Source organism: Hyperolius riggenbachi, chromosome 9, assembly GCF_040937935.1.
Source record: "Hyperolius riggenbachi isolate aHypRig1 chromosome 9, aHypRig1.pri, whole genome shotgun sequence".
In the NCBI taxonomy this organism is placed as follows: Eukaryota; Metazoa; Chordata; class Amphibia; order Anura; family Hyperoliidae; genus Hyperolius; species Hyperolius riggenbachi.
In genome coordinates this window covers 276,825,472-276,848,793 of record NC_090654.1, presented here as the reverse complement: position 1 = coordinate 276,848,793, position 23,322 = coordinate 276,825,472, and the positions used below count along the sequence as shown (strand labels likewise).

At 45.1% G+C, this 23,322-nt stretch overlaps 1 protein-coding gene across 4 annotated transcripts in view; it reads left to right on the top strand.

The window, feature by feature from the left end:
* TRAF3 (TNF receptor associated factor 3) overlaps window positions 1-23,322 on the top strand; it is a 208,500-nt gene that overhangs the window by 117,150 nt on the left and 68,028 nt on the right. The window contains exon 1 of one of the 4 annotated variants that reach the window (XM_068254621.1): window positions 13,927-14,080. The exons of the other annotated variants lie outside the window; for them this stretch is intronic. Within the exon in view, the coding sequence (XP_068110722.1) occupies window positions 14,065-14,080 (16 nt within the window). The 5' untranslated portion in view covers window positions 13,927-14,064. Of the gene's footprint in view, window positions 1-13,926; window positions 14,081-23,322 lie in introns of those variants that run through there. 4 annotated transcript variants of the gene reach the window in all.

Sequence of the window (23,322 nt, the reverse complement as noted above, 5' to 3'; positions counted from 1 at the left end):
ACTGTCCGAGGAACTCTGGGACCATTCAGAGCTGCGTACAGAAGACAACTCGTGTAAGAACTGGAGAAAACTTTTGGTGATTCCCTCTTCAAAAAATTCCATTGTGTCTTATCTTTCTGTGGATCTCTTTGGAAATTATGGAATTCTTTAGAGTTTAAAAGAAAAGAGCACCTTTCAGACTTGTTGACTTGTCTTCTGTACTGTTGAATGCTTGGGGCTTTCCAGGTAGAGGGTCTTCTAGTAATTCTGTATGCTGAGTTCATCCTTCTCACCCCCGTACTTTTCAGCAAGAGTTTCTACGTACTTCTTCGACGTAATACCTCATTGTTTGAAACTCCTTCTATTTGGAATTCAGTAGTATCTGGACATAAAAACAATGAACCTGTAGGTAATATTTTACCGAATAAGCTGAATTACACAATGACCTTTTCATGTTTTTCATTGGCAGTCTCCACCATATACAGTGGTGCAGTCAGTCTCCTCATGATATCTTCTCCGTGATTCTGTAGTGTGAAGCCTTGTATACACATCTAATTTCTGATTGGCCAATTTTACCACATCTATGTAGAGACAAAACACAGAGCAGTTTTATCGCGTTTTACTCCAGGTGGACTCAAAGCCGTATCAGGGCTGCAGGCACTTAGGGAGCACTCCACAGGCAACCAGGATCATTAGGGAGCCTTGCCATAAGACTCCTTATTGTTTAACAAACTGCCTTGAGCCAGTATTAGAACCCTGGTCAAAGGCTCAAATCCTACATTAAGAGGGCCAACAGATTTTTTTTTTTCTATTTCTTGTTTTTATTGAGTTTCCAGCATACAAGAAATAATGATACAATTCATATAGTTGATTTTGAATGCTATGAACAGATTGTGTAAGTAAGGCCTCATACGACATGATGGTGGTAAATTTGGTCAACCATTGGCCAATCAAAATTCGATGCATGTACCAGGCTTTAGGATGATTTGATACTGTATTACGTTACAGAAGATTGTTGGATGATGGCTTGAAGGTCTTGGTGCTTTTGGGTTCTGGACAGAGAGCACATTCAATTCACTATTTTAATTCGGCTGGTGAAACTATATTCTTTTAATCTGTAAGCCTTAAAACCACACTGGTCACCGAAGGAAGTCAGATAAATGGGGGGGGGGGGGGGCGGCATCCACAGGAGACTAGTGTCTTCCTCGTAGCCTTGTGTTAGGGCTGTAACTCGTCTTTAGGGAGAGGAGGCCTTCCTTTGACGTCCTGAAGATGAGAAACGTTAACCTGCTAGAGCCTGCCCAAACCTGAAAGACTGTTAAAGCCTCAATAATGCCAGTCGTGCCCCCCACCACAAGGGTGGTCGCTTCTTATCTTGCTAATTAGATTGCAGACTGGGTAACTAGCAGGGCTGTGGAATCGATACAAAAATCATCCAAATCCTCAATTTATGAAACCACTGACTCTACCTTCGACTCCAGGTACCCAAAATTGCTCCGACTCCTTGACTCCGACTCCTTAGTCTAATAACTACCAGGGCTGTGGAGTTAGTACAAAAATCACCTCTCTTAGGCTCCCGACTTCGACTCCTCAGTTTACGAAACCATCAACTCCCTTTCCAAGTACCCAAAATTACACCGACTCCGACTCCACCGTTCTGGTAACTAGTAGTGGTCCTAGTAGTGATTTTTGATCACCACAGTTGTTAGAACTATACTAGTTTTATAGGAAAGGCCAATTCATTTAGAATGGTGAACAGAAGACCATTGAGCTTCGTTTGGATCATCCAAGGTCTTCATCATCATGCCAATCGGGGAAAAAAAGAAAACAAACACATTGAATTGTTTTTCATTTTGGTTGGCTCTTTGGCCATGTGGTCATCACTTTGGATGGAGTTCCCATCTTGGTCAGCAAAAGATCTGCAGTTTGTATTTTTTTTTTCCACTCAGATTATTTTTTTATTACATCCCAAATTTATACTAATGGGTTATATAGCAAGGACCCACAACAGGTTTTTTTCCTATTTTTCTGTGATACTAAAGGCACTCTTGATGGTGGTCTGCTGAAAAATTCCATCTTGTTGTGCATTGGCGTGTGATGCACCTGCATTGAATTCAGCTGTAATTTGTCGTGTGGTTGCACTACTGTTGCTGTGGACCATGCGTGCTACTCTCCTTTCACCTCTCTCGTTCACCAGCCTTCTTCGACTAAAATAGTCCTTATCACTTGAAGTTTTTTTTTTTTCTCAACTGCCAGTCTCTAAACACTCGATATAGTTGGGTGAGAAAATCCTAAAAGAGTTGTTTCAGTCAGAGATGCTAGCACCAGGACTTCTTGCACCGACAATCGTCCCTCATTCAAAGTCCCTTAAATTTCTTGTCTTACCCATTTTGACATTAAGGGCTGGTTCAGACGGACGTTTGGAGGCGTCGCGTTCATTGGCGTCGCGGTGGCAATGCGTTCGGGCTTTCAGCAGCGTTCGGATGCGGTCGCGTTTTTTCTTCCCCTAGAGGGACATTACCCATCGCGGTTAACCGCCCCTGGAAGCAACATGTAGCTTCCAGGGGCTCCTTGAACGCCAGTGAAAATCGGGACCCGAACGCCGCGTTCGTGTAAACGCGCGTAAAAGCTTGGTACAAACGCTCCCATTCACTTGAATGGGAGCGTTTAACGCCAAGCCCTGAACGCTGGCGGTAAACGCTGCACAAGCCGCTAAGTCGTCTGAAGCTGAGCGTTCCTTTATATAAGCAACTCTGTGTTGTTACGTCGCTATTGGACTGGTTTACTTTTATATAAGGGGTGTCTCTAATTTTTTGGGTACTCAGTGTATGTTGTGAAATGAACAATAATAATTGTGAGCTAGAGAAAGAATAAAAGTACAGACAAAGGGCAACAAGCAGCTACATCATCCACTTTGGAAATATTGAACAGACTCGCGTTGTATCTGCCTGATTTATAAAAGCAATAAACTAGAACTAACAGAACTGAAATGAGGTCACAGGTGTGAGACGCAGAATTTGAAGGCTTTTTTTGTAGCTGTATTTTTCAGGCTTACTTGGTTGGCCGTGGAGTACTGTGCTCTAATGATTTGGGGTTAAGGTGCGACTCCGGCGAAAGAAACTAATTCCTATTTTTGTTTGGCCAGCCTGAAATTGTATTAAATATAATATAAATATAATGATGCGGGTTTCTCTCCAGTCTCCTAATTGTTATTTGCGCAAGTTATTATTATTGATTTATAAAGCGACAACATATTCAGTGGAGCTTTACAAAGTAAGAAGCAAACATGGGGTACTTAATACAGATAATGGAGTACACCAAATATAGATATTGGGGCATAATGCAGAATTGGTAGAATTACAGTGAAAAAAGTAATACGTTGAATAAAATGTATAACTAATTCCAAGACACAAAAGGGGGAGAGAGCCCTGCCCTTGCAAGCTTACAATCTAAAGGAATGGGGGTTGAGGGTCAAGAGCTAGTCTGTAACCTGGTCAGCGGAAACAAGACCCCTATGGTGGTCTTATAGTTGGATAAACCTGCATTAGGGATTTAAATTGTTGATTGGATAGATTGCATGTGCGTGGAGCGCTGAAACATATTGACTTCTATTGGTAGGAAGGTGAATCAGAGAAGATGGGGAAGGGAGAGGTTAGGTTATTGGTTAGGCATATCGGTAGGTAGGAAGGTTAGAATGAGAGGATTGGGGGGGGTTATGTTGTTAGTTAGGATTAGACAAGACAAATAACATTTATATTGCGCTTTTCTCCTGGCGCACTCAAAGAGCTTGGTTTCAGCCACTAGGACGCACTCAGTAGGAAGTGTTAGGGAGTCTTGCTCACGGTCTCCTCACTAAATAGGTGCAAGCTTACTGAACAGGCAGAGGCGAGATTCGAACCCAGGTTGTCCGTGTTTGAGGCAGAGCCCTTAACCATTACACTGTCCAGAAGGTTAGACGTATCGGTAGGAAGGTTAGGGTGAGAGGATAGCGAAGGGGGACATTATGTTTCTGGTTAGGGTTAGGCATATCAGTTAGAAGGTTAGGGGGAGGGTTAGGTTACTGGTTAGGGTTAGGCATATCGGTAGGAAGGATAGGGAAAGGGGAGGTTATGTTTCTGGTTAGGGTTAGGCATATCGGTAGGAAGGTTTGGGTGAGAGGATAGGGAAGGCGGAGGTTAGGTTACTGGTTACGGATAGGCATATTGGTAGGAAGGTTTGGGTGAGAGGATAGGGAAGGCGGAGGTTAGGTTACTGGTTACGGTTAGGCATATTGGTAGGAAGGTTTGGGTGAGAGGATAGGGAAGGCGGAGGTTAGGTTACTGGTTACGGTTAGGCATATTGGTAGGAAGGTTTGGGTGAGAGGATAGGGAAGGCGGAGGTTAGGTTACTGGTTACGGTTAGGCATATTGGTAGGAAGGTTTGGGTGAGAGGATAGGGAAGGCGGAGGTTAGGTTACTGGTTACGGCTAGGCATATCGGTAGAAAGGTTTGGGTGAGAAGATAGGGAAGGTATAGGTTAGGTTACGGATTAGACCTATTGGTAAAGCAGCCCATACACTCAGCCGATTTTCTGGCCGACCGATCGATCGATTGCAAATCGGTTGGCCAATCGACCGATCGATGGCCGATTTCGATCGATTTCGATGGATTTCCATCGAACTTGCAGGGTGGAAAATTTAGGTCGATCTGAAGAGATTGCTTATCAGTTTGCATTGGCCTTAATGGAAATCTGATGGCAAAAAAATGCCATCAGATCGAATTTCAATAGATTTCAAACTGAAATCTGTTGGAATTCTATCCTGGTAAAAAATGTTCTAAAAACGCATCAGATAGACCATCAGATGCATTTCTTATCTATCTGCTGCCAATCTGACGAGTGTATGGGCACCTTAAGAGGCTAACCAAGAGTCTGTTTGGCTTTTACATAGCTACGTTTCAGTAGGGTTAGGTACGCCAGATAATAGATTTACTCTCCGCATCACCCGGCGCCCAGGCGAACTTGCGCCTATACAATACGTATGTGTGGGGAAGGTCCAGAGGAGAGCTGGAATCTCTGACTGAGTGCGAGAATGAAGGAAAGGGAGGGGTAGCGTCTGATCCTGATACAATCCCAGAATGCACTGCTGCTGCCTAGGCCAGAGCACCAAAGATCCACTTTTTTTGTTTTGTTGTGTTTCTCTTCAGCAGCTGGCTACAGCTAAACATCAGCCATGATTGTCACGTGAATCTGAGGCGGAAGTTGGGTGGTGGCTGTGGGCTCAGCATGGCGAAAGGACTGTATGAGAAGTTGTGCAATTTGGTAGAGACCTGACACCTCAGGCCCGTGGATCTGCATCTGGAAATTCCTGATTGCAGATTATAACAGGTTTTCCCTCCTCTAGGATGCAGCAATCTCGACACTTATCTCTGGTTTAACAAGAAATCTGGGTTCAAGCCTCATGTGGGAAATCCCCTTTCAGAGGAGCTGCAGTATGAGTGGAATGCCGCAGTGAGCGGGAACCATCGACATTCTCTCAGCAGGGAGCGAATATTCTGCATAAATATATACGTCTCTGTGCGCCGGAGGCCTGTCACCTCTCCTCCGAGCTGAACGGAAGCCAATATCTAGCTGTGCGGCATCTATTGCGTCATTTGCAAATTTTTGATCTTGAAATACCGGTACTCCTGAAATGGACTTATTGGGACTTTGGATCTCTTCGTCTCTTCCTAAAAATCTGCAAATTACTTGTCATCACCACGGAGAACTCCTAGTTTAGTTAGTAGAAAATACTCAGTACTTTTATTTCCACTCAGTACAGGTAAAACTCGAAAAATTAGAATATCGTGTGAAAGTCCATTTATTGCTGTAATTCAACTTAAAAGGGAAACTAATATATGAAATAGACTCGTTACATGCAAAGCGAGATATTTCAAGTCTATATTTGTTATCATTTTGAGGTTTATGGCTTACAGCTTATGAGAACCCCAAAATCAAAATCTCAGACCATATTAGACTAGACTATTTGTGAAAAGGTTCAATATTCTAGGCTGAAAGTGTCAGACTCTAATCAGCTAATCAATCCAAAACACCTGCAAAGGGTTCCCATATATTAGCTTCACCTTTTAAGTTGAAATACTGAAATGGACTTTTGCACAATATTCGAATTTTTTGAGTTTCGCCTGTATATTGAAAGAATTAAAGTGGATCCGAGATGAACTTCTACTCATTGCATAATTGTGTTCCTTTCATATAGTTTATAGGGCATTCCTCAAGCTAAATACTTTTTTGTTTTTGTTTTAATACTCTAATTCCCTATAAACTAAACAAGCCACGCCCACTGCTCCTCCAATGCCTTGGCATTTTCAGACAGTAGCAAGGGCTTATGGGAGCTCAGTCTGGGCAGCAGGGGGAGGTGTTACTAGCCAGAGATTGCAGAGGCAGAGGGGAGGAGGGGATTAGGTTTTCACATGCTGAGGGCTGAAGATGCAGATCAGCTTGCCTGTGTGTAATGTTTACAAACATGGCTGCTGTTATTGTATCACAGGAAGAAATAATCATTTTCTATTAAAGCTGTTTGCAGCTAGTTTTGCTGTGTACACTATCTAAACTTTAGATAAGATATATAGACAAGTTACTTGTTATAGTTACTTTTTCATATCGGATCTGCTTTAGAGGCCCTGTAGTGACATGAAGTAGAATGTAGTGAATTAGTCAGGATACCCACTTATACAGTAATTATCCTGCTTTCAGCATCAGAAACCCTTCCTATATCTGTATATTGAATATAGCCCCTCCCTCCCAGTGATGCTTAGCATAGGTTGATTAGTTATGCGGAATTCTAACTCTTCCCCCCCCCCCCCCTCCCCCAGGAATTCTTAAAGACCAGGTATGTTTTTTCCTGGCTTTAGATCTCTCAGTAAACAAACATTTTGCAAAGATCACCTTATTTTTAGTACACTTCCTCTTTAGAGTGTTATGATTAATGCAGAGATGACGCCCCGTGGATGGGTGTCTTGCTTTAATTTTAGTCCTTTGGGAACATTTTGTTACAGAGTCGGCTGGAAGCGGTGAAATCATGTTGGCTCGCTTACAAGATGGGAGATTACGCTTGCTTCTAGCGTTAAATAATAGCTGAATAAGAATGTTGGAGAAAGAAAAGGCGATGAGGGCGCTGTGCCCGCCGCACGATCGCGCACAAATTACCATAGCATTAGCCCAGCGCCAATTCCCGTATATTTTCTGCTAATTTTTCTCTTCGTGGTTGATTGGTTCATTATTGCAGCATTGTTTCTTTATAATTAGCCGTCTTTTTGACGAAACCGGATAACAAAATGTTTTGCGTGGCTTGTGCCAGGGGACGTTATACCGCTTTCGATTTCCTTTTGTTAAAGTGAACCTCCAGACTAAAAAAAAATCTACTCGGCAGCACTGAAAAGGCTTGGTGTTTCTTTAACAGGTTCACAGCATCAGAACTTTGTTTTTCATACCCAGGCCTCATTTTTAGCTGCTTAGAAGCTAAGCTCCGCCCCAGCAAAGAAACCTGCCCGGGCATTTTTCCCCTGATGCTGTGCAAAGCATGATGGGATTTCTGATGTTATCGTTGCCTAGCAACTGGGATAGGTGATCAGGACACAGGACAGTTGGAACTGTGTCTCATGCTCCCTGTCACCTCCTTTCAACCAAAAAGATGGCTGTCCCCATAAAATCACAAATTTTGCCTGTTCTTTTAAAACGGTTATATTCCCTATCTATTTTAATTAACATAACTAATGTAACTTAATGACAGTACTGTATGTTTAGGCTGGAGTTCCTCTTTAAGGTCAAGAATATTTCTTTTAATTTTCAATGTATATGGTAAAGTTTTTTTTCTCTTTTTGTTTTTTGTTTTGTTTTTTTAAAGTGGGATAAAACTCAGATAACATTCAATGAAAATGTGTTTTCCTACTTTTCATTACCCATATAGTTATAATGTTGGCTTTTGTGCACAAATATTGTCTGTTTACAAATTCCCAAAGGACAGTTTATCTGCTGTGGAAGCTGCCATTGCCTTTTCTTGCATAGCTGCTGTATTTATATACTGCATTGAAATCTATCTAGTGATCACTTCTCGGCTCTTTCTGCTTCTCAGCTCAGTACAGCTCAGTTTCAGCAGTGTGCTAATGTTTACTAAATGTATCTGACTAAGGGATGTAAACAAAAGCTAATGTTATCACCTCTTCAGTTGGGGCCAGAAGCTGCCCATTGAAGCAAGGAGCTTTCCACTGAAGAACAAAGTGCTGTGTTTAACCGAATCTTGTCCTGCTACAATTTTTTTTTTTTTGTGGCAGTGTTCTCCCCGGGCTCTTTTAGCCGGGTGCTCCACTCGGCTAGTTTTGGTGAGCACCCGGGTGTTATCAGCTCACCACCTCCTATGCTATAAGCAGAGTTGCACATAGAAGCAACGGCCCTGCATTCTCTCATCTCACCCCACCCGGCTACTTTTTCATGCCACCTGGCAGGAAAAAATTCCTGGGGAGAACTCTGCTGTAAATAAACTTTTAGAACATGAAGAAATGCTGATGCTCATAGCCCTTTAAAGTGATAATCTTATCAGTGCTACACAAACCAGAGCCGGGACAAGGTCCTCCAGCACCCAAGGCTGATACACCAAAGTGCGCCCCTCCATCCCTTCCACCCGAGCCATCAAACACTGATTGCTATTAGACTAAGAGGCCACTCCCCATCCCTCCCACCCCAGCCATCAAACACTGATTGCTATTAGACTAAGAGGCACCACAGGGCCCACAACCTCCCCAACCCCTTAATCTCTAGTTATCTGGCTTGCTTCAAACCCAATTAGGAATGACAGCTGAATGAATTATGCGCCCCCTCCTACACTGCGCCCTGAGGCTGGAGCCTCTCCAGCCTATGCCTCGGCCCGGCCCTGACACAAACCATTTAACAATGTAATGTTTTTGTTTTGTTTGTTTCTTTATATACCTTTTTTTCCTTTTCAGTCTGCAGCTACTATAAATTTACTAATTCCGGTTAAACAAACAATAAACACATAAAAAAATGCAACCTAAGCTCACTTGAAGCCATGGCAACAGAGTAAAGTTTGGTATACAGAACTTTACTGAATTTTCATTTCTCATGTCACTGAACCATGAAGCCTGAAAAGTCGTAAAGTCTGCTTTTTGATTTGTGCAGTGATTCTGGGTTTACTGCAATGGAGCCGGCCTTTTGTCTGAATGTCTGAGGCAATTATTATTCCCGTGCAGGCCTAATGAGGTCATCTGCTCTCTTGGTCATGCTGGGACTTGTAGTTGCACACTATGTTGGACCTTATGCTGTTCTGTGTTGTCCTGACCTTACTGTATGTTATGCTGGGACTTGTAGTTGCACACTTATGTTGGACTTTATGCTGTTATGTGTTGTCCTGACCTTACTGAATGTTATGCTGGGACTTGTAGTTGCACACTATGTTGGACCTTATGCTGTTATGTGTTGTCCTGACCTTACTGAATGTTATGCTGGGACTTGTAGTTGCACACTTATGTTGGACTTTATGCTGTTCTGTGTTGTCCTGACCTTACTGTATGTTATGCTGGGACTTGTAGTTGCACACTATGTTGGACCTTATGCTGTTATGTGTTGTCCTGACCTTACTGAATGTTATGCTGGGACTTGTAGTTGCACACTTATGTTGGACCTTATGCTGTTATGTGTTGTCCTGACCTTACTGTATGTTATGCTGGGACTTGTAGTTGCACACTTATGTTGGACTTTATGCTGTTCTGTGTTGTCCTGACCTTACTGTATGTTATGCTGGGACTTGTAGTTGCACACTTATGTTGGACCTTATGCTGTTATGTGTTGTCCTGACCTTACTGTATGTTATGCTGGGACTTGTAGTTGCACACTTATGGTTGGACCTTATGCTGTTATGTGTTGTCCTGACCTTACTGTATGTTATGCTGGGACTTGTAGTTGCACACTTATGTTGGACTTTATGCTGTTATGTGTTGTCCTGACCTTACTGAATGTTATGCTGGGACTTGTAGTTGCACACTATGTTGGACCTTATGCTGTTATGTGTTGTCCTGACCTTACTGTATGTTATGCTGGGACTTGTAGTTGCACACTTATGGTTGGACCTTATGCTGTTATGTGTTGTCCTGACCTTACTGAATGTTATGCTGGGACTTGTAGTTGCACACTTATGTTAGACTTTATGCTGTTATGTGTTGTCCTGGCCTTACTGTATGTTATGCTGGGACTTGTAGTTGCACACTTATGTTAGACTTTATGCTGTTATGTGTTGTCCTGGCCTTACTGTATGTTATGCTGGGACTTGTAGTTGCACACTTATGTTGGACTTTATGCTGTTATGTGTTGTCCTGACCTTACTGTATGTTATGCTGGGACTTGTAGTTGCACACTTATGTTGGACTTTATGCTGTTCTGTGTTGTCCTGACCTTACTGAATGTTATGCTGGGACTTGTAGTTGCACACTTATGTTAGACTTTATGCTGTTATGTGTTGTCCTGACCTTACTGAATGTTATGCTGGGACTTGTAGTTGCACACTTATGTTGGACCTTATGCTGTTATGTGTTGTCCTGACCTTACTGTATTATGCTGGGACTTGTAGTTGCACACTTATGTTGGACTTTATGCTGTTCTGTGTTGTCCTGACCTTACTGAATGTTATGCTGGGACTTGTAGTTGCACACTTATGGTTGGACTTTATGCTGTTCTGTGTTGTCCTGACCTTACTGAATGTTATGCTGGGACTTGTAGTTGCGTTCTGTAACGGAAGTTGTATTGCTATGTGCCATCCTATCTATGCTGAGCCTTGTATTCTACCTTATATTATTACTACCTCCCCTGACCATGTTGGGTGTTGTAGTTGCGGTGAAGATGTTCTTTTCAGATATGTGTGGCACTAGTCATGCTGGGTCTTGTAGTTGTGAACTTTAATAGACCATACACTGATTTGTGTCCTCTGTAATCTCCTCTGATAAATCTGGCCTCGGTAATCTCTGATAAATCTGGCCTTCATAATCTCCTCTGATAAATCTGGCCTCCGTAATCTCCTCTGATAAATCTGGCCTCCGTAATCTCCTCTGATAAATCTGGCCTCCGTAATCTCCTCTGATAAATCTGGCCTCCGTAATCTCCTCTGATAAATCTGGCCTCCGTAATCTCCTCTGATAAATCTGGCCTCCGTAATCTCCTCTGATAAATCTGGCCTCCGTAATCTCCTCTGATAAATCTGGCCTCCGTAATCTCCTCTGATAAATCTGGCCTCCGTAATCTCCTCTGATAAATCTGGCCTCCGTAATCTCCTCTGATAAATCTGGCCTCCGTAATCTCCTCTGATAAATCTGGCCTCGGTAATCTCCTCTGATAAATCTGGCCTCGGTAATCTCCTCTGATAAATCTGGCCTCGGTAATCTCCTCTGATAAATCTGGCCTCTGTAATCTCTGATAAATCTGGCCTCGGTAATCTCCTCTGATAAATCTGGCCTCGGTAATCTCCTCTGATAAATCTGGCCTCGGTAATCTCTGATAAATCTGGCCTCCGTAATCTCCTCTGATAAATCTGGCCTCCGTAATCTCCTCTGATAAATCTGGCCTCCGTAATCTCCTCTGATAAATCTGGCCTCCGTAATCTCCTCTGATAAATCTGGCCTCCGTAATCTCCTCTGATAAATCTGGCCTCCGTAATCTCCTCTGATAAATCTGGCCTCCGTAATCTCCTCTGATAAATCTGGCCTCCGTAATCTCCTCTGATAAATCTGGCCTCCGTAATCTCCTCTGATAAATCTGGCCTCCGTAATCTCCTCTGATAAATCTGGCCTCCGTAATCTCCTCTGATAAATCTGGCCTCCGTAATCTCCTCTGATAAATCTGGCCTCCGTAATCTCCTCTGATAAATCTGGCCTCCGTAATCTCCTCTGATAAATCTGGCCTCCGTAATCTCCTCTGATAAATCTGGCCTCGGTAATCTCCTCTGATAAATCTGGCCTCGGTAATCTCCTCTGATAAATCTGGCCTCCGTAATCTCCTCTGATAAATCTGGCCTCCGTAATCTCCTCTGATAAATCTGGCCTCCGTAATCTCCTTTCAGTGTTCTCCCCAGGCTCTTTTAGCCGGGTGCTCCACCCGGCTAGTTTTGGTGAGCACCCGGCTGTCATCGGCTCACCTCCTCCTCTGCTGTAAGCAGAGTTGCGCAAAGAAGCACCGGCCCTGCAGTCTTTCATCATGCCCACCCGGCTACTATTTCATGCCACCCGGCTACTATTTCATGCCGCCCAGCTGTAAAAAATTTCTGGGGAGAACACTGCCTTTGATAAATCTGTCCTCCGTAATCTCCTCTGATAAATCTGGCCTCGGTAATCTCCTCTGATAAACCTGGCCTCCATAATCTCCTTTGATTAATCTGGCCTCCATAATCTAGTCAAGTGTGACCTCTATAATATAATCTAATAACTGTGAGCATTGTAATCTCCTCTGAAAAATATGGCCACCATAATATCTAATAAGTGTGGCCTCCATAATCTACTGTAATAAGTATGGCCTCTAAAATCGCCTCTGAAAACTATGGCCTCCAAAATATCTTCCAGTAAGTGTGTCCACCATAATCTCCGATGAGCGTGGCCTTCATGATCTCCTCCAATAAGTGTGAGAGAAGATAAATTCACTAGAGAGGAAGGTATGAATGGTATTGTATTGATATACATTGACGAGTTAGGTTGCTTTGGTGCCTGATCCACCCCTGCTTTGGGTGCCGCTATAGACATGCACTCCAGGGCATGCTGGGGTCACACTATATTGTACTGGCATGCTGGGTCTTGTAGTTGCACTCTATATTGTACTGACGTGCACATCTGAGCATGATGGGGTGTTGTAGTTGCGCTCTATATTGTACTGACGTGCACCTCTGAGCATGATGGGGTGTTGTAGTTGCGCTCTATATTGTACTGACGTGCACCTCTGAGCATGATGGGGTGTTGTAGTTGCGCTCTATATTGTACTGACGTGCACATCTGAGCATGGGGGGTGTTGTAGTTGCACTCTATATTGTACTGACGTGCATCTCTGAGCATGATGGGGTCTTGTAGTTGCGCTCTATATTGTACTGACGTGCACCTCTGAGCATGATGGGTCTTGTAGTTGCACTCTATATTGTACTGACGTGCATCTCTGAGCTCGATGGGTCTAGTAGTTGCACTCTGTATTGTACTGTCATGTGCACCCCTGGGCATGCTGGGTCTTGTAGTCACACTCTATATAGTACATTGTACTGAAATATGCACTCCTGGGCTTGCTGGGTCTTGTAGTTGCACTCTGTATTGTACTGATGTGCACCTTTGAGCATGATGGGTCTTGTAGTTGCACTCTATATTGTACTGACGTGCATCTCTGAGCATGATGAGTCCTGTAGTTACACTCTGTAGTATACTGTTATGTGCACCCCTGGGCATGCTGGGTCTTGTAGTCACACACTATAGTACATTGTACTGAAATATGCACTCCTGGACTTGCTGGGTCTTGTAGTTGCACTCTGTATTGTATGTTGTACTGTTTATATGCTATTACACTCATGTTTGGTCTTGTAATGGCTAGGTTGTACTTTTCACCTCTTATCATGCTGAATCTTGTAGTTGCCTATTATTCCACTGCTTACCCTCTGATCATGTAACTGTCCAGCCTATTCGACCTAGCCTAGTATCTTGGACATGCTGAGTGTTGTAGTTCTTCAGCAGCTGAAGAGCCAGGAGGCTCCCCCTGGTGGCAGCGCGGAGTTAATCTCTGAACTTCAATAAACCGCTGTGAAGAGGGGAGGACGTCACTTTCAGTTTGATACTGAGTGAAACGGAATGTATAAATATCATCCAGTATCTTTCAAAGTTTCCACAGAGGAAGTGCTGCTGAAGTGAACCATAAAATGCAGCATCGGCGCGTCCCGCAGAGGTAATCCCCTCTCATTGTGTACAGCAGGCCAGGATATAAATCATACATATGATGATCAGCAGAGGACAGAGGCTGGGAAAACACAGCTGGACCAGGAGGAAAGCGCCGCTGGTTGCTCAGTGACATTTCTGGAGCCGGTTGGATATGATGGATGTCATCGGTGAGTACCTCGTGCTGTTATGTAGTTTGTTTTAACTTTATGGGAGGAGCAGATGTGACCCCCTCTACGCACGAAACACGTAGGACCCATTCACACCTGCGATTGTAAAACGCATGCGCCCAGTGATTGCGATTTCGCGTTCTGATCACATTGTGATTTCCAGAAATTGCAAACGTTGCAATGTGAATGATCTCGAGGGATATATTGCACACAGCGCCTGGACTGGTGGATATAACAGGACATCTACTGGAGGAACTCGGCAGCGGCAAGGGACCCATTAGCCTTAAGGGGGCTGGAGGAAGTGGCCTGTGCTGCCACCTAGTGGAAGCGGCCTCTTAGGCCTGGGGCGCACTTTTAGCACAGATTTATGCTTTGTAGCAATCACCGGTGACTCTAGATAGGTAGATGAGGCTGCGATCCGGCGGCTCGATTAGCCGCCGGATCGCCTCTTCCGCGTGCTCGCCACGCGTGCGCCGGATTCGATTCCCCGCTGGCACCGCTTGTCTTCCGCTCGATTCCCTGCCATTGTCCCCTCGCGGGGAACGAGCAGGGAATCGGCGGTGGGGAGATCCGTCCTGTCGGATCTTATCAATCGAGCCGCATCAGCGGCTCGATTGCTAAGCCACATCGCCGCCGCATCTACGCGTGTAAATGCGGCTTAAAAGCGCATCGCTGTTGAAAGTGAATAGCTATTATTGTGCAAGAGCATTTCCAATCACAATCCCCCTGCATGCAGCAGCATTTCCGGAGTGATTTTATAAGGGAAAGCTGGGCCTTTAATCGCTTTTCCTGAAGCTACGTTCTGCTCTTAACAGGGCTGTGGGGTCCTCCGACTCTGAAACCTCCGACACCAGTCCGATACTCAACAGTCTAATACTTAACAGGGCTGTGGGAGCTGGTTTAAAAATCATCCAACTCCTTAGTCTTATAAAACCCCAGACTCCAACTACAGGTACCCAAAATTGCTTTGACTCAGACTCCACAACTCTGGATTTTAAGTGGCAAGATCAGGGCTGTGGAGGGAGGGCTGAGTCGAGGAGTCGGAGCAATTTGGGGTGCCTGGAGTTGGAGGTTTCATAAACTGAGGAGTCGGAGTTGGATACCTGGAGTTGGAGTTGGTGGTTTCATAAACTGAGGAGTTGGGGTCGGATGATTTTTGTACCAAATCCACAGTTCTGGACTGAGACTAAGGAGTGGGAGTCGGAGAGTCGGAGCCATTTTGGGTACCTGGAGTCGGAGTTGGAGGTTTCATAAACTGAGGAGTCTGAGTTGAAGTCGGATGATTTTTGTACCGACTCCACAGCCCTGGGGAAGATCACTCTAAAAATGCGGGTTTTTTTAGAGGGTTTTGCATTCGCAAGTGGGTCCCAGACCTAGGACCACGTTCACAGTGGGTGTTGCATTCCCTGTGACAGTAGGAGCGCAACTGATCGGAACAGCAGCGCCACATGTTATCCCCATGTTTTGTTGCTTACAGTGAAGCACACAGTCAATGAAAAGTATGCTTTACCCTCACTGTGAATGCACACGTTTGCCAGTAACGCACTGCATGCAGTGTACCGCAATGCAACCGCCACACTATGAACGTCGCATAGGTGGTGCATTACAGTGCGGTAAGCCGCGTTAGAAAGCGTCTGTTACACTGCACTGCAACGCACCACTGTGACGGTGGCCTAAAGATGCCAACGAACAGTACAATCAGCAAAGAAGCTCCCAAGAGATCCGATAAACGCAATCGGAAATAAAATGACATAGTAAATCAGTTATTTCACCATCAACAATCTGTACTTTCTATCCATCACAGGCGATTATAAAATCTGTTTTCCAATCGATTCAATTATCCTTAAATGGTCACCTTTAGAACGGTCTACAGTCAATTTGGGACTTCAACAAGGGTTATTTTATTCCAGTCCCATTGCATTTATCTGATCATTTGGGCCCTTCTTCACTGAAAATTGTACTGTTAGTGGGCACCTTAACCTCTTGACGACCAGCTAACGCAGATTGGCGTAAACTGGTCATCTGCGGGTTTCCATGGTTCGAGCGGCCTTTCCATGTCCGTTCACGGAGGGTGTCTCCGTAAACAGCCGGAGAGCCGCTGATCGCGGCTCGCACACGTAATGTAAACACGCAGGGAAGAAATCCCCGCTGTTTACATCATACGCCGCTGCTGCGCAGCAGCGCCATAAGGCAGATCGGCTCTCCCCGGCCTCTGATTGGCCGGGGATCGCCGTCATTTGATAGGCTGAAGCCTATCCTACAATGCACAGGATGGAAATCCGTCCTGCGCAGCTCAGAGAGGGAGGGAGGGGGACGGAGCGCCGAAAACGCTGCGGGCTTTGAAGAGCCCCCCGCAAAGCGCAGAGAGCCGGCGGCGATCAGATCCCCCCCAGGAGGACATCCCCCTAGTGGGGAAAAAAAGGGGGTAAGTCTGATCGCCCTGGCATAATCCTGATCTGTGCTGCGGGCTGTAGAGCCTACGCAGCACAGATCATTCAGAAATCCACTGGTCGGCAAGTGGTTAAAGGTCATCTTAAGTGAGAGATATGTGGAGGCAGCCATATTTATTCCCTTTTTAAGCAATACCAGTTGCCTGGCAGCCCTGCTGATCTATTTGGCTGCAGTAGTGTCTGAATAACCTCAGAAACAAGCATGCATCTAATCTGTCAGATCTGACAATAAAGTCAGAAACACCTGATCTTCTGCATGCTTGTTCAAGGTCTATGGTTAAAATGTATTAGAGGCAGAGGATCAGCAGGACAGCCGGGCAACTGGTATTGTTTAAAAGTAAATAAATATGGCAGCCTCCATATCCTTCTCGCTTCAGTTGTCCTTTAACCTGCTGAGCGGTCTGGACGAGCTCAGCTCGTCCAACACCGCCAGAGGCTGCCGCTCAGGCCCTGCTGGGCCGATTTTTGTCAAATAAAAAGCAGCACACGCAGCCGGCACTTTGCCAGCCGCGTGTGCTGCCTGATCGCCGCCGCTCTGCGGCGATCCGCCGCGAGCAGCGGCGAAAGAGGGTCCCCCCAGCCGCCTGAGCCCAGCGTAGCCGGAACAAAAAGTTCCGGCCAGCGCTAAGGGCTGGATCGGAGGCGGCTGACGTCAGGACGTCGGCTGACGTCGATGACGTCACTCCGCTCGTCGCTATGGCGACGATATAAGCAAAACAAGGAAGGCCGCTCATTGCGGCCTTTCTTGTTTATTCTGGGCGCCGGAGGCGATCGGAAGATCGCCTCCGGAGCGCCCTCTAGTGGGCTTTCATGCAGCCAACTTTCAGTTGGCTGCATGAAATAGTTTTTTTTTATTTAAAAAAAACCCTCCCGCAGCCACCCTGGCGATTTAATCAGAACGCCAGGGTGGTTAAAGTGGACCTGAACTCTTTCACAGAACAGAAGAAAAAAATAGAGAAATGCACCCTGTATGTATTTAGAGAGTTTAACCTGTCTAATTCCCCCTCACCTGGGACTAATCAAAGTGCAATTTGATCTTTCAGCTTTGTCAGCTCAGGAATCTCCTCTGCCAGGGCAGAACAGCTAATTCATAAACACAGGATGTTAGCCCTATGTCTGCTTCCATGAAAGCAGGAAGTAGACAAACTGCAGATTTATTGCAGGATTTCTATCAGCTGTAGCAAAGAAATGTTTTTCTGTAAAGGTTATTCTGCTGTTGCTTATCTTTTAAGAGCAGAGAGGATGTTCTGAGTTCAGGTCCACTTTGTGTTTTGCCAACTAGGCATTTGGCAAGCCTCCTAAGATGGCATTATGCAGGAGAGCAGAGGCGCCAAAAGGATAAAAGGAAGCTAAATGAGCTTAAAAACCAAATTCTTGGTAAATAGAGGAGGTAGTGGTGGACTTACCTCCTCCAAGTAGACACACAACGACTGTAGTAAAGACAGTCAATATATTTTATTTATGAACTCCAAATATGTAACGCATTTCGCAGGTTTGATCTCGCTTCATCAGGCAATAACAACGGAGCAATAGCATATGTGGTCAGTAGAAGAGCCAGAGGTCAGAGTTGCCTGGCTCTTCTACTGACCACATATGCTATTGCTCCGTTGTTATTGCCTGATGAAGCGGGATCAAACCTGCGAAACGCGTTGGAATATTTGGAGTTCATAAATAAAATATATTGACCGTCTTTACTACAGTCGTTGTGTGTCTCCTTGGAGGAGGTAAGTCCACCACTACCTCCTCTATTTACCAAGAATTTAGCTTCCTTTTATCCTTTTGGCACCTCTGTTCTCCTGCATAATATTGAATCCACCCTGTGTGGAGGGTTGAACCCCCTTTTTCTCATGTACAGAGAGTGACTTCTTATTCCTGAGTGGGGTCAGGAAAATCTCCCCACCTGCCTTTACAGTGGTTGCCTAATGGTAACCCTGGTTTGTGAGTATTAATATTTACTCTATCTAGTAACCATTTACCAGTACATATTACCGGTACACTATTGGGGCTCTTGGTGTTCCTTGTTTTTATCCTAAGATGACATGTCCCGATTGGGCAGGTCCTCTTGTGTCCTAACATTTAATTATTATTTATTCACATCTGTAATCTGCACCTGCATTTATCTATTGTGTTGTGCTTGATAATACGTTATTGCACTATTATTAATAGGTATTATTAATAATTAAGAGTTCAATAACAAGGACAGTTTCTCGGTAATTAGGCCGTAATGAGTTGTTTGCAGTCCCTCTTTGAATCCGGAGTAATGATCGTAATACGGTAATGTGTTCGGGGAAGGGCTGGACCGCCATGTAGCCGGGGCACTCAATTAGACGCGACAGTGAAATCGCCTCGCGGGACGCGCCGCAGCGCTTGCCCTAATTATACCGCTATCAATTTCCCGGAACGGCAGGAGAGCGGCGTCTGTGAATGCAGTGTTATTGGCTCGGGGCATTCGCCTGGCTTCCCATTACCTCCCACAACTCTTCTGGTTCCACCGATGGCGAGATATCGTTACCCAGGAAATACTTCAAGCTGTATGGATAGTGCACTTCCTTACCCTCCTGCATATGGCAAATACTGCATTTTATCAGGGGACCTGAACAGAAATTCCCACTTATCTGTGACTAATCGCAAGTGTATTTTGACCTCTTAGTTGTGTCAGCTGGCTGCCTCACATAGCAGCTAATTTGTAAACACAGGATGTTAAACCTTTGTCTGCTTCCATGAAAGGAGGAAGTAGACACTGCAAATTTATTGCAAGATTCGTATCAGCTGTAACAAAGTTTTTTTTTCTTTTAAGATTATGCTGTTGCTTATCTTTTAAGAGAGGAAGTTCTGAGTTCAGGTCCTCTTTAAAGCAATAATACCTTTTTTATTGTCTTACTACCCAAAATACTGGTAACTGGAATTGCTAAACAGGAAATAAATATGGCCGCCTCTATATCCGTCTCACTTCAGTTGTCCTTTAAAGGAGTCATCAGGCGAATTTAACAAAAAAAAGCTTTACTCACCTGGGGCTTTCGCCAGCCCCTAGCAGCCGACTGTCCCAACGGAGATCTGCTATTTCCGCCTATCTCCGTCAAAAGAGCCGCAACAGCACCCCCGCTGGAGCCCGAAAAGGTAAATATTGCACAGGCTGTCGGATTTGTCGCCTGTGCGTTCCGGGGGCTGCAGCGAGACCGCTGTGGGACCGAGGAGGACAGGCGAAGCCTTAATAGGGTCCAGAGGCTTCCCCCTACTGAGGTGAGTACCCCCCAGGGGAACTTTTTTTCAGTACAGGTTTTTTTTTTAAAGTGAACCAGAGATGAAGCACCCTCATGTATTTTACCATATATGTCAATGGGAACATTAGAGAAAACACCTACCCTGCTCTCTGTTTCATTATTTACTGTTCAGCCTGCTTGTTAGCAGCTCTGATAAAATCCCCAACTGAGCATTCAGTCTGGCTTTGGGTGCTTCATTTCTGGTTCACTTTAAGTTTCTAGTTAAATTGTAGCCACTGTGTAAGGTAACCGTAGAGTGGGACATATACTGTATATCCAGTTATTTTTGCCCTCCTTTTTGACGGTCTGTGTCCTCTGGTTTGGATGAGCCCATGTGGTCACCGTGACCTGGAGATCTGTGTGGAGGTGTCTTTAGCAGTGGTTTTGTGGCTCCTTTGCTGCTGTCAGCCCAGCTCCACAGAGTTCACCCTCCCTGCAGCGCCGCTCGGACGCCCAGCCTGCGTTCACAGAGCGAATCTGAACCTGGAGGAATTTGTCAGTTCACAGCTTGTCAACAGCGGCTGGGATTCCCCTCAGCTAACAAAACAAGCCTGTTGTGCTGAAAGTAGGCAAAAAAGCACCTTATTTTTTTCTTTTTTAATTCCTCCTCGTGATGCTTTAAACTTGCACAAAGCTTGTTTTTGCAGCGAGCCCAGATCCTGCCTGAACTTGCCTGACCTCAAAGAGGACCTGTCCTGTCGCGTGCATGTTGTAGAGCTGTCGGTTAAACCTCAGCCACACATTACGCACATCTGACGGTGTAATCTCAGGGCAGGCCTTACCAACGACGGGCTGCAATGCAAGTTAATGTTTCCAGGAAAACCCCTCGCAAATGAGATTGTGCAATCAGATTGTAAGCTGTGTGGATAATGTTGAAGGACAAGTGAAGTGAGAGGGATATCGAGGCTGTCGTATTTATTTTCTTTTAAACAACACCAGTTGCCTGGCAGTCCTGCTGAACTCAGCTAATCCAGCCAGACTTCAGTCAGAGCACCTTATCTGCATTGGTCTATGAATAAAAGAATTCGAGGCAAAGGATCAGCAAGACTGCCAGGCAATCTGCATTGTTTAAAAGGAAATAAATAGGACAGCCTCCATATCCCTCTCGCTTAAAGGACAACTGAAGTGAGAAAGATATGGAGGCTGCCATATTTCATAGCCTTCTAAACAATACCAGTTGCCTGGCAGCCCTGCTGGTCTCCCTTGTCTGCAGTAGTGTCTGAATAACGCCAGAAACAAGCATGGAGGTAATCTTGTCAGATTTGACAAAAATGTCATCCACATCAGATCTGCTGCATGCTTGTTCAGGGGCTATGGCTAAAAGTATTAGAGGCAGAGGCTCAGGGACTGCCAGGCAACTGGTATTACTTAAAAGGAACTACCTATAGCAGCCTCCATATCTTTCTCACTTCAGCTATCCTTTAAGCAGGTGTCATTAAAGTGTATGTCCAGCTGCAAATACATAGAAGTGGATTATTTCTGTAAAGGGCCATAGCTGATAGTTGATGGTAGGAGAAATATGGTGTGTGCCTTAAAGCAGACCTGAACTAAGAACTTCCTCTCTGCTCCAAACGATAAGCAACAGCATAATAACCTTTAAAGAACATTTTTTTTTTTTTTTACAGCGGAGACAAATCCTGCAATAAATTTGCACTGTTTCTACTTCCAGATTGAAGGAAGCAGACAAAGTCAACATCCTGTGCTTTCAAATGAGCTTATCTGCCGTGGCAGTCCTGTAACATGGGGAGAGATCAAATTACAACTTGTGATTAGTCACAGATGAGGGGGAATTAGACAGGCTAAACTCTCTAAATACACACAGGATGCATTCCTCTATGTTTTCCTTCTGTCCTGTGCAAGAGTTCAGGTCCACTTTAAAGAGAACCTGAACTGAAAATAAAAAGTCAAAATAACCATGTACAGGTCATACTTACCTCCTGTGTAGTCTGCTCATTAATCTTTCTCCTCTCCTGCATCCCATTTGTCCACTGTGATCAATGGAATGGTCCGTCCTCCATTTTAAACATGGCCATTACCCCATAACAGCTTCCTGGTCAGCACACAGTTAAACTGTAATATCACCCACTTGAGCCATAGGGAAACATGGACATTCAGTTGTAACTGACAGCTGCTGATCTATAACTGACAGCAACTGGTGTATTTCAGTTCTGACAAAATATTGTCAGAACTGGAAGGGAACTCTGTAAGAAGAAAATGGTGAGCCTCTGAGGGGAACTGACGGTGAGGTTAGTATGTAATATTCATTTGCAGCTATGCCATGTGTTTATTTTAAATAGTTTTACTCGCTTCAAGTTCCCTTTAAGCATGGGCATCCAAACAATGCAAATGGGTGGAACAAATAAACACTATCAGGCCTGGAGCAATATCAGGCTTTTTCAAATCACTACCGCTTAGAAAAGGCTTCTAGTGGGTTTGAGCCCTCAGGAAGATAGTAGTTGTTTATGTGATCTACCATATAATGGGGACACACCTGGATATATTCTGCAAAGGGCCAGCGAATCCTCCTGATTTATCTCGTCTCAGACAGAAAGTAAAAGCTACCCCAGGAAGGAGGGACAGGACAGAGAGCCAGGAGGTTTCTATTTCCAAGAAGTGAGACTCCTGCTCTGATCCAGATTGTAATAAACCTGCAGAGGCCGGAGATCATTCTGCAGGTCCAGGAAACACTGCGCTAAGTGCTGGAACCAGCCGCAGCACACGTGTGCTTATCAGGGATAGCGGCGGGTTTCCTGGATCCACTGCCAGGCAACGTCACTGACTTGTCACCGAACACTTCTGGGAAACAGTAGCCAAAGTCCACTGCTGGGCACAGCTTTAGGCCGGTTTACATGGCAAACTGGCGGTGCTGCAGCCAAAAACAAACCTTCGGGGAATACCGTGTTACTACGCGGTATTCGCCATCTGACATTGGGCCAAGCAGGAAGTGACGCGCGCTTGCCGTTTAACAGTCCATGTGTGGCCATAGACTAACATGACTTCCGGGCCGACACAGCTCGCCGCAGAAGGGGATGCAGCGAAGGCATCACTTCCGTTGCGCCGTACTGGGGCAGTATGAAAGTCTCCATAGACTTTCATTGCCTAGTTGCGGGGTGCAGGAAAAATACCGCACCTCCCCGGTTGGGAAAGGGCCCTTAAAGGTACCCATAGATCTAGCAACTTTGTGCTGATCAACCATCCGATTCGATAATCATGGAATCGGATGAAAATCGGTGCTGCCAAGTGTATGCCTGATCGACAATGTGACCAATTTCAGGCAACTATGTCGCTCAGACATGCTGCAAGATATCAGGCCGTTGTGGTCGATGGGGTGCGCGGGGGTAATGTCGAGCGATATCGGGACAAGCACCATCCCTCTAATGTTAGATGTGCTCCCCCGCTGCACTATACTGTACCTGTTTGCGTCCGATGCCGGCTCCGGGCTCCACCGCAATCCGCAAAACCGCCCCACATGGTTGCTCCCTGAAAGTTCATCCAGTAAATTTTCAGGGTTTTTTTGTTTTTTGTTTTTTTT